This window comes from Chinchilla lanigera, unplaced genomic scaffold, assembly GCF_000276665.1.
Source record: "Chinchilla lanigera isolate Chin_1 unplaced genomic scaffold, ChiLan1.0 scaffold00151, whole genome shotgun sequence".
Lineage (NCBI taxonomy): Eukaryota > Metazoa > Chordata > Mammalia > Rodentia > Chinchillidae > Chinchilla > Chinchilla lanigera.
In genome coordinates, this window is record NW_004955552.1 from 1,215,256 (window position 1) to 1,227,779 (window position 12,524).

At 39.2% G+C, this 12,524-nt stretch overlaps 1 protein-coding gene across 5 annotated transcripts in view; it reads right to left on the bottom strand.

Annotated features, from left to right (window-relative positions):
* Positions 1 to 277: 277 nt before the first annotated feature.
* Positions 278 to 12,524, bottom strand: part of LOC102026575 (G patch domain and KOW motifs-containing protein-like) — a gene marked incomplete at its 5' end in the record, with an annotated part of 79,689 nt that continues 67,442 nt past the window's right edge. For 2 of the 5 annotated variants that reach the window (XM_013508593.1, XM_013508592.1), the window contains 2 exon segments: positions 278 to 482; positions 1,085 to 1,177. In XM_013508593.1, coding sequence (XP_013364047.1) covers positions 327 to 482; positions 1,085 to 1,177 — 249 coding nt within the window. 5 annotated transcript variants of the gene reach the window in all.

A 12,524-nucleotide genomic window follows, 5' to 3' on the forward strand; every position in this document is an offset into this window, starting at 1 on the left:
CTGCACTTGACCTCAGTCCCAGACCCTCCACCTGGCTCAGAGCTTGGGATCAGCCACTTGCCAAGCGTGGTTATTCAGATTTTACTCCTCTGTGAGTTCAAGTCATCAACGTATGCTCCCAGGACCACTCCATAACTGTATGGAACAACAACACAATAGAATGCAGCAAGTAATTCCAAGCGAGAAAGCACTGACTATTCCCTAGTAAACAAACCATATTCTCATCACTGTAAGTAACATAATCTTAGTCAAAATAGTAATTAGAGTAAAAAATGTGTTTCCAGTTTGGAGATTTTTTTTTCTTTATTCCTTCACAAGCACTTGGTTTAGACGATGGCTAATAAAACAATAGGATATAATGATACTGGATCTTGAAGTTCAGAATTAGAAGTTGATTTCATCCAAATGTGAACTAATGTGCCACACTGGAGAGTAGTACAGGAGAAAAACTGAAGAATGTGAACCTCAATTCTAGGTACAGGCTGGGAAAAAGGAAAGGGAACAGAAATCCATTATCATCTCATTTCCATCAGCATAGATGAAGGAATCAATAATGCAAATATATCTGAAAATAGGAAAGAAACAACAGAATTTCAAAAGCTGCATGTGAGACAATGTGGAGAAACAGGATAAAAACAGCCACATGTGTATTTATATCACTAGCAATGATTATGAAGGGAAATCATTGAGGAAGGGAAAACAGGAAACAAACTTCTGGTTTTGCTGGTAATTAATCAAAGATGTTCTTTAGTTAGGAAAATTTTGAGTTCTAGGGAAAAAAATAACCAAATGTCACAGTTTAGGCAAAGAAGACCCCCACAGCCTCATGCACTCAGAAGCAGGGCCCTTGGAGAGTGGGTGGGCCAGGGAAGCTCTGAGTTCACCAGCTGAGTGGACGGTTGGGAGCTGGAGGCCAGAAGGAAGAGGCAGTCACTGCAAGTGTGACCCTGATGCTCCTGGTTGTGACCCAAGAATCATCCCCAGCCCTGTCTTCCTGCTTCATTCTGCTCCCTGGCTTCTGTGAGGAAGCTGCTGTCCTCATGGGACCACTCAGCCATGCTGTCTCTAACGTGGAACCACTTACCTTGGACTGACATTGTGAGTCCAGGTAAAACTTCCCCTTTAAATTGCCCATGTAGGGTGCTTTGTCCCAGTGATGCACAAAGTGGGTAACACACTGGCTGAAAAGAAAGAACAAAATTAGCTCTATGAATCCATCACCTTGTGGGTGAGACAAGGTTGCTCAAATGTATTTCAAAGTTTAAGTAGATAGCTAAAAACACTATCCGCTGGATGAACACAAATTCTATGCTGTTAACACTTTTTTCTTTTCCACAGTTAGATCCTAGAAGTTTCCAACCAGATGTTATTTGGAAAAAGTAACTATCTGTCTTTACATTGAGTGAACAGAAAGAGACAATACCGCTGAAATAGAATGCATGGAAAATTGGGTGATTTCTTCTATCATGTATTCAAAATTTCTTAAATGACATTAAATGTGCCAATTGGCCATTAACTAGCCTAACACTAATTGTGACTTCTCTATGGCAGTCTTATCTTGGCAAATGGAATAGAGTGTTTTTGTTTTTGTTTTTGTTTTACTTTCAGCAGAACAAATGCTTTTCTTTCTTCTCTTCTTTACATACAACTATGAAATTAGAGTGCACTACCTTGTTACAGTAGTAGAGTAAAAATAAAAAATCTAGACTATAAATTTTCTAGCATTTAGGTTAATTATTACAATGACACAAGTCTCAAGAGTTAGGAGAGTTAAAATGTACAATGGGATGTTGAGCATAATGTCATGTGTCAGAGTGCATAAGTCAAGGGTTATGTCCTCTTCCTGACCTCAGTGCCGTAAGATGTCATGTGAAGATACCATTCTCTCATCTCTCCCCCAGAAGGAACCATGGTGGTCCAGGTGGACACAAGAAGCCCGAGGCGGTTGGATGCACACCTAACCACACAACTAGACCTCCAAGATTCTCCTGTGCATCACTTGATTCATCTTCTCTGCCTTCTCTGCCTCTTTTTCCCTCTTTCAAAAAACCAAAAAGGTAACATTACCATCATAGAAGTCTTTATATAATGTAAACTAGACAGAGAGCAAATGAGATTGTCTATAGTTAAACAGCTTATTCTTATGTTTTTCAAATTATCTTGTAGAAAATGTCCACACTTCAGGGAATGTTATTTGTTTGTCATTGTTGTTGTTTGGCTTAGTTTTGTGGTTCCTAATGAATTGCTAAAGCAGATAACATCTTATACGTCATTGAAACACCAAACTCCTTTATATATTTCTACGTGCTCAGTTTCTGGACTTAACAGTACCCAGGGTCTCTGAATAGCACTAGTGTAGTCTAAAGCTGTATGGTTAGGGGTCCCAGCCTTACTAAGAAAGACCTGACAATTGTTAGCATTCTCCAGCAGGATGTGTTTACTATTGGGTGGGATTTGACCATAGAATATTTGTTCACACTACACACCAAAAAGGGAATCTCAGTTGCAGACATGTAGATAGATAGCTGAGTCTTAATGGTATCATCTGTCATAAGAAGTTTCCCTGAGTCTCTGTTCTATCTAGGCTACAAAGTTCATACACCTAGAGCAGTGACCATTTCTGTGATTTTTTTCCCCATCATAATATTTCCAAAGCCATTCCTCAAAGTCATGAAAATAGTGAATTCAGTGAGGCATTTGCTTTATTTTATGTATTGATTGATATTTGAAGCCTCTAATAAAGAGCCATAAAATATATTTTTACCCAACTTTTCTAAAATTTTAACATTTAGTTTTCATCCACACCATAACATAAAGACTACTATAGTCGCAGATTCAATCTGCCAATTGCTTTACACACCTGAAGAAGAAAGAATTGATTGATTCATAATTTCTACTAGAGTAGAACCAGTCATGGAAAATCAATAGCTTAAAATGTTTCAACTACTGTTTAAAACACTAACCAGTAGAACAAAGAAAATGGAAGAATTCTGCACCTGTCTGATATCAAGCACAAAAAGCAAACAAATCCACATTTGGAAATAGGGGGAAATATTGGCTTTGTGGAGACTACTCTTTGATAGGTATTTATCAATCCCACAGTAAACATCAGGCCTTTCTTTAGCCTCCAATGCTAGCAAGACCTTCAAAACCACTGCACAACTTTCATATGTTAGCCAATTCTCTCTTCCTCTAAGCCAGCAGTCCTCAAACAAGCGTAATTCTGCCCAGGAAGAAAGAATCTTGGACACATGCATTTTCCCTGCACCCTCTTTTTCCCTTCCTTGCCTTCCTGTTTCTTATACTCTTTTTTGAACATGAGCACCACTCATGGCCCTGCATCTGTGCCAACAGTGCACAGAGCCACAGTCTAAAAGCAACTCTTCCTTCTGGCCAAAACTCTGGAAGAGGAGCAAGTTGGCAAGTGTGGGAAGTGTGCAGAGGACAGAGCTGGAGAACAGTGTGACCACAGGCTGTGTATGGCCCAGCACCAGTCTTGGGCTTATCCTTGAGGTGAGGTGCACAGGATTGAACAGAAAACAGTATAAAGAAGACCAGGATGATGTGGGAACCCACCTACATGTGGTCAGACAGAAGCTGTCATTTGAACCAAACCTATTGGTTGTGTGCTAGCAAAAAATTAAAAGGATGTTCTCCAGATGATTTATGGCTGGATTCATTTTATTTTCTGTATTTTTGATGTGCTGCTATCTAACACCTTGATGACCAGGAAATCACTGCTCTTCCCAGGGTCAGCTAACTTCTAGGGATAGCAAACAACTCATCTTACGAATACACCTTTTGTACACCGACCAGGCTATTCAGAACCCACCCTCCCCATAATCCCCATGTTCCCTATCTGACTGTTGGACTCCAGGCCAATATTGCCCTTCCCTAATTATTCCACAGATGAACACCAGAAAACTCAGAAAAGTCCCTACACAGCCAGAGTCTGCTCAAAGTATTTAAACTAGTCAATCCTTAGCTTATTGCCCAGCCTTGTCCATTTCTTCCTGAGAAAACCACAATAAAGACTCTTGCTATATTGCCCTCATGCTCCCTCTGTCTCATGGCTGACCTGGCAGAGGCCTTCCATGGCCCTGCATGGCAAGACATCCCTCCACCTGGAGAACAGTAACAAACTGTATTTTCAGTGTCAGTTGCCACTTGATTTGTTAGCCTCACCATACCTGAATAATAATATTTATATTAAAAAACCCAGAACTTGCATAGCACAATATTCAAAATAGACACAAGTCAAATTAATTGATAAGTAAATAACCAGAAAAAATATGACCAATTCTTTTTTTTTTTTTTGGTTTTTGGTTTTTCTCCGGTACCGGGAACCGAACTCACGACCTTGCGCTTGCCAGGCAGGCGCTTTGCCGCTGAGCTAAATCCCCAGCCCCTGACCAATTCTTATGAGTCAAGACCATCACTAAATCTCAAACCTGAGATGAGCCAATGTCAGTGTCAAAATTATCAGAAAAGACTGTATTTTAGTTATGGTCAATGAGGTAAAGGTATCTGCTCATGCAATACACAGATGCAATATACTAGCAGAGAAATAGAAAGGCACCAGAAGCTGGAATAGCAAGAGAGGATTCACCCTAACAGTTGTTAGAGTGTGTACCTCTCTGGCTACACCTTGATTTCAGATTGAACAGTGACAGAATAAATTGCCAAACTTTTTAAAACTACTAAATATGTGACAATTTGTGTTACCACAGGAAATTAATACAGTAGGATAAACTCTATAAGTAATCTGAGTGTAGAGGCCACATTGCCAAGGTGGTGTGCTGAGCCCAAAGAGCATTCTGTCCTTTCCCAGACAGAAATAATGAAGACAATGCCCAGGTAGGGTTCAGAGTAGCCTTTGGTACCAGACCCTGTATAAGTAACAACCACCCTATAGGAAATGTTTATACTTATTAGAGTCTTCTGCTCTGAATTCAGGAGTAAGAGAATGATTCATTTACTTTCTTCTGTTTTCCTTTTTGTCCATGCACCTAATAAATAATCATCTCTTCTTTAAAGTACTACTTTATACACTACCTATTAAAATGCTACTTAATTTGTTGAACCACAAGTAAAAAGAGTTAGAACAGGGTGTCTGTGAGATTCTGAAATTCTTTAGAACTCATTCTTTCAGTGGAGTGACTTCACTTCCTTTCTAAAAATTTATTGTAAAATCAGAGTGAACTAGACAAAGTTGTTGTACAAATTATTCACCACAGCATTATTCATAGTAATAAAAAATATTTAAAATAAACTAAATAACCAACATGAAGGATTTGTTAAATATATTTCAGTAGAATTATACCAAAGGTATTATGCAGTCATTTAAAAAGGATGGTGCTAGTGATATATGTATTGATAGTAATATATTGTTGTACAGAATATTCACTATGAAATATTAGCTGATTCCCTATGTTTTATGAAACACAGTAAAAAAATAAATGTCTACATGATGAAGATCACCCCTCATGATAGTCAACCAACAGGGGATTGGTTTCAGGATGCTAAGACACTAAAATCTGTGGATGCTCAAGTCCTTTGTACATAAAATTGTACAGTATCTAATCTATGCATATCCTGCTCACATACTTTAAATCATCTCTAGAATACTTACAATACTTAAGGTATTATAAATCCAGTGTTGATTATTATTGCACTATACAGTTTAGGAAATAATGCAAGAAATAAATCTGTACATGTTTAGTGAGTTGCAATTATTTTAGAACTATACTTTTGATTCTCCATTGGTTGAATCCAAAGATGCAGAACCAATGGATACAGAGGGCCAACTGTATGTAACAAAATACTAATAATGATTTTCTTTGGATATAAAATTATACATGATCTTAATATATTTCTCTATATATTTATCATTTCAAAAATGAACATATATTACTTGTGTAAATTAAGGGGCATTTAAAAAGAAAACCTTGGGTTCTATCTTACTTCAGTAAAAATGGCTATTGTCAAGAACTCACAAAACAACAAATACTGGAGAGGCTGCCCAGAAAAAGAAACTCTCCTACATTGCTGGTGGGAATGCAGACTAGTACAACCACTACAGAAGTCACTATGGAGATTCCTCACAACACAAAAAATAGAAACTCCACTTGACCCAGCTCCACCTCTTCTGGTATCTTCCCAACAGAATTAACATCACTACACTGTAGCTGGATCTCAGGTTCTTGTTTGGGGGCAACGAGGACTGAAGCCAACCAAACAGCAAATGGCAAGCAGTAGGGAATGGCCAAATGTGTGTTTCTTAGAAAGAGTAAAAGAGAAGCTCTCTACTGGTTGGACAGGGATGTTCTGTAAGACAGTCACTGTAGATGTTTTGGATCATTGGGATTTTATACAGTTTGGGGGACCAGGATACGTGACAGAAAGCAGGGATGCTCTTGGTTGCAGGTTGGCCTTTGACATTTGGACAATAAGCTGCTCCATTTTCAGTTTACTTCCTCCAAGATCTCTCTCATTTGGTTGAGGACCTGTTCTTTTGTCTCTTGTATTTCATTGGGCCCTTATAGTCTGTTTTTGTTTGCTAATTCACTTAGGCCCCTGACTCTTACTTTAAGTTACCTATTTAGGGCCTGTGTCCTATTTGTCTAACTTCCCCTATTTCCTGACTTCTACATTACAGTGATATATATTACCCATGTTTGTAACAGCACCACTGATAACAGCTAAATTACAGAAGCTGCCTAATATGCCCATCCACAGATGGGTGGATAAAGAAAATGTGGTATATGTACATGGTGGAGTACTACTGAAACATAAATAAGGATAGGAGAAACCCAAAATATAAACAATTTAAAGAGTAAAATAAAAAAGAGGTGGTAGGAAATGGGGAAGTAGACTGTAGGAAGGAAAGGGGATCTTGGGAAGGAGGGAAAGAGAGGGCAGAGGGAAAGGAGGAATACAAATGCTCAAGATGCATTATGTATATATCCTAGTTTCCCAAAATGAATGTAATTATTATGTATCAAATATATGCAGTAGTAAAAATTGAAAAATATGAACAAAACCTTAGGCAAGGGTAGGCATATGAACCATTGTATATTTTACCAAACTCTCTTCTATTCTTGGATTCCACTGATGTTATTAGATAATTTTTTAATGTACTTTCCCTCTGGGCAACTTTATGCATTTGCTGTTCATTATATGCCTTACCTGGGACAGCTGATGCTAATTCCCTAAATACCTTGGATTAAAATAATCAGAATATAGTTAATAGACAGAAGCACCCTCAGCATTTTTCAGAGAATCCTGCATAGTTTTGGTTTCAAAAGGATTATATTGTGTGACTCAAATTAAGCATATAATTTGTAATTAGATCCACTTTGGAGCACACCACCAAATGAAATAGTCACTTTTTCAAATGCCAGGCATGGAGCATTATATTGTACTGCATTCTTCTGCTAATCTAATAGGTTAAGGTAGTTGAGATACAATCTCTAAGTTCATGAAAATCAAGCAAATATAGACATTCATTCACTTAAATATTCACAGCATTTTAACTAGGGCAACAGTAAACAAAATAGTATTGAATGGTTTCACTTTGCTTTTCTACATTATTACAAGTAAAGAAAACTTTGGAGAAAATTTTTTGAAGTTAACAAATAACAGGTAACTGGGGAAACTTTTCATTGCATAACTTCATACAAAACAAACTAATGAGGAAAGATTCATAATAAATTAATATATTAAGTTAGCTCTAAACTCAATGGGATTACATTAAAATCTCATTTCATTCTATTAAAATTTCACTAAAACAGTACCAATTACATGAGGTGGTCAGGAAGAACAAAGAGATTTACTTGATATTTCATCTGTTCTCCCTCATTATTAGATTTCATTTTTAACAGTTTGTTGACAGTGATTCTTTCCTGCCATTACCAGCACCAGAACCATGAGTCAGCTTTGCAATCAGTATGGGTGGGGAGAAATAATACTCAAATTGCCATTTAGCACATCTGCCTGTCCAGGTAATTGAATTCTTGTTGAAAATATATTACTGGAGATGGACTAGAAATCAAGGGACAGAGAATGAAGTTGGTAGGTGGAAACACTAAACTGATAGGCTAAAGGACAGCATGAAACATAAGAAAATAATTTAGTAAGTTGTTATTTGCTGAGTTTTTTTACTGCGTTTCAACTTAGAGATTAGTCCCCAAAAGACTAATTTGTTCACGTTTTTTATTTTTCCGCCACAGGCTGCAGTTTAAAGAGGTAGAGTGTTCTTCCCAGGCCTGCTGATTTTAAGTGTCATATCCCAGGGCTTAGACTATTTAAACACCCTGGTAATGGATCTAACCACACTTCGGAGCAGTCCACCCATGAAGTCTCAGCTGGTTTGGCTCATTACAAAAACTTCATAATCATTCTGCATATGGACTTAGAGGCTACCAGCAAAGTGCCAGAGGAAAGCAATAACATAGTGCTAATCTCCAAGCAATTCAGAAGCAAGCATCAAGGCAAATAACCCATAGATTTTGAGTTTTTATTCCAGTCTCTTGCTATCTTGGATTTCAGGGTTTGAGCCTTTTTGACCAGGTGCTTCAGTTTGAGTGTGCGTTCCCATCCCTGTATAACCTCTGAGATTCCAGACCAATAAGTATGCTTATTTTAATGGCTAGTCTAATCAGTCAAATTCTTGAAATTTGCCCAATTAAAATGTTTAAAGAGCCTGAAATACTTTGTAGCATCTAACACAGAGCTGAACTAGCATTTGCTGGGGTGTATATATGCAGTAACGAGGCAATACATTTCTGTTAAATGAATAAGTGGACAACAAGTAAGTGCCTTATCAGCAAACACAGCAGAAGATGGATTTTCTTAAGTCAGTTTGTTATGAAAGAAATAGGGCAATGATTCTCAGTTGATTATGATTCTGCCTTCCTCTGGCCCAAAAGACATTTTTCAAGATCTAGAGACGTTATTGGCTGTCATACCTGGGGAGGATGCTACTGGCATCTAGTGGGTAGAAACCAAGAACACAGCTAAAACATCCTACAATGCACAAAGACCCCTCACAACCAAGAACTATCCAGCTGCAAGTATCAGTAATGCTGTGTTTGAAAAACTGGCAGAGAGATACCGAAGAGAAGCACTGCACCAAGACTGAAGTACACTGATACATTGACAACCTAAAACAGCCTTCAGCGAATTCATCATCCTCTGTTGAGGTTTGTGGAGTAGGAAAACCTGAGCACATGGAGGAAAAACAGCTGATTATAAAATTTCCAGACTGGAAGATTGAGAGAGTGGGCTGTGAAAATGTCATGCACTCACACTAAAAATCTGTTGTTTGCAATTATAATATGGAAAAACTGAGAGGAAGCTGATATTCACACTCAAACTATTCTACACTTAATCCAGAGTTTATAGAAAGACCCCATTCTGATTGACCACAGGCAACAACTTCCTTTTTCATATCAGAAGATCAACCCTTCTCCCAAGTATCTGGTAACCATTATTCCAGTCTCAACTTCTATGTGATCAGCTAAGATACAGGTAGGAGGAATACCTTTTGGCATTCTATTACCCAGTATAGTGATTAGAGATAAAGATAATGTACTTTATATTTCAAAAAACAGTAGAAGAAAGGCTTTTGAATGCTTTTCCAATAAAAAATGATAAACATTTGAAGTAATCAATATGTTTGTCCAGATTTGGACGCTACACTATGTGTGTGTGTGTGTGTGTGTGTGTGTGTGTGTGTGTGTGTATCACATAATTCCTTCATAAGGATATGACATTTTTATGTCAATTAAAAATTAATAAAATCATAAAGGTATGGTGACCATTTGAAATGCACAAGTAACTCCCTACCACCTGTACCTGTCACATAAAAAGAGAATGTCATGTTCCTCACTTTGAATTCACTGAACCACTTCCTTTTACTAACTTAAAAAGTCACTTGTTCTTTTAAAAAACGATAGATCTCCACATTATCCATACTTTGCACAGGAAACTAAGCAAACTGAAGGTAATCCTTCCTTCAGTGTTCTCCCACCTTCCCAGTGTCAGATCCCATCCCGAAGATGCACTTCAGATGACGTGTGGTGTCAACTGGCTCTCTCGAGTTCCTCACTAGAGTCTCTTCTGTGCCCTGGTCTTTCTCCCAACACCTGCCATACAGGACATGCCTGAGCGGGATCAGGCATCAGCAGTGTAACAAGGGGTGCTGATAGAGCCTTACTGTGTTTCTTCATGCAGGTATGTTCATGTATGAGCAGGTGACCATAGGATTTTAAGTAATCATCAATATTCTGTGATTGGCATGATAGATGACTAAAAGTAAAACTAATTGATATTTAGGGGACAGGACAAGCTTTTTGTCCATGTCCATGTTATATCAAAATAGCAGTTTTGCTGGTAGGTAAGACCACTCCCAGACCTAGCTGACAGCAGTTTTCACATTGCCTCTGAAGTGGAACACAAGGACACAGTTCATTCAGAGAAGAGGATGGTATGAGCCTCACCACTCAACATTCATGTTGAAGCCTTTTTTAAATATAGATGTCTCATCTTTTAATCTATCATCCCATAGAGACTGTTACAAGTCCACAGTTTTTTAAAATAATGCTTGAAGAATGTATGACACGGGAACACAAATGTGAGCACTGAGAAAAGGGCTCTGAAATCAGAACCATCTCTGTGTGAACTGGGGGAGCAATGAGCTCATTGCCCTGAGGTGGGGAACAGGGTACCACACTATTTTGTATCTTTCTCCTTCCTTTTTCATCTTTCTTCCCTACTTATATTTTTCCTTTTTTCCCTTCTTCTTCCCCTTTTTCTTCATCGATGCTATCTCTTTGACTTTGGCCCCTGGGAATCTTGGGGACCCAGAAGCACAGGTTGGAATTCACCCCAGGCCCACCGATGTTCTGCCAGGAAAATCAGACTTCCATATTACTGCAAAAGTTCAGCATTCAAATACTCATCAAATTTTATTGGGCATTACTTCAAGCAATGGCTGGGATATAAGGATGAGTAAGATATGACCCCAGATACAAAGAGTTCACACTGTTGTTGAAAAGAACATGAAAACAAATGGTAGAAATGAAATAAGGGCAAAAGAGAGGAGCAAGTGTTCTGGTAGCATTTAAGAATCTCCATTGGGGGTGCAAGAATGTTATCTACTACAAAACTGTATTCAAGAAATTAAGAAGCCAGGTGTGGTGGTACATGCCTGTAATCCCAGTATGCTGGGAGCTGAGAAAAGAGGATTGCACTTTGAAACCCAGCTCTGGCAATTTTAGCAACTTAATGAAATCCTGTCTCAAAATAAAAACTGAAAAGTGGATGAGGAGGCAGCTCAGTGGGACAGCCCTGGGATCAATTCTCAGTATTTCAAGTAAGCAGGAAGGAGTGAGGGAGAGAGGGAAGAAAAGAAGAAACAAAGGAAAAGATGAAGGGAGGAAGGAAATAAGGAATACACACCATCAAGGGGTGGAAGACACCACCATTCAGTGTCCCTGAAGTATTAGGCAGCAGGATCCCTGTAGGGAAGGGAACTCACAGCTTCCTTTGATTCATGAAAAATTTTAGTGGTCTGGTAAAGACATTAGAACCTTTCCCAGAACAATGTTTATAAGTGTTCAAAATAAAATATGTAGGAGTAAGATGAAAACTAGTTACCTGAAAGCACAATTCTACCCATGGGCTCATCAGTGGTGCCTGGGCCCCAGGTGATCTACCCCCTTACCTGGAGTTTAAAGCCAAATTATCAGAGTTACCTTTCAAACTAAGGAATACAATGGCAATGGCAGCAAAGAGGTAGAGAAATTTAGAGGCCACCACTGTACCCACCATAATCCATAGAGAAGGAAGCTCCTCTGATGGAAAGATTGCAGCTGAATCAGAGATTCCTGCAGTGGGTTCCAATCTCCTACCTGGAGTTATGGTACATGGAAGGAAGGAAGGAAGGAAGGAAGGAAGGAAGGAAGGAAGGAAGGAAGGAAGGAAGGAAAGCAGAGAGGGAGGGAGGGAGACAATAACAGGGAGAACTAAAAAGGAAAAGAAAAAAACTGGGCAATGAACTTGTCAAATTGTGATTCAACATTCAAGAATGTAATAAGTGCAGTTGGTGGAAATCCTGCCTGCTTACACCCTTCTTGTGTTGTTTTAATTTACATTTCTTGGCCCATGCACCCTGCGCCAAGTGAGCAAGTGCTCCGGGAGCTATTGGTCCCGTGGTTTGAGTCTGTGCTTTGCTCACAACACCACGGTTCCCAGCTGAAACTCACAGAGAGCCAGGTATTTCCCATTTACCTCCTGAGGGCAGAGCGGGCTACCCAGGACCCCACTGCCATTACAGACTGAGTCTCTCCCCTCCCTGCACCCACAGCAGAGAGGAGGTCCTCACTCAGAAGCCCCGGGGACTTCTCTAGCTGGAGGCAGGGCAGGTAGCCCCTCCCTCCACATGCCCTGTGCCGAGTGAGCAAGTGCTCTGGGAGCTGCTGGTCCCACGGTTCAAGTCTGTGCTTTGCTCACACCACCAC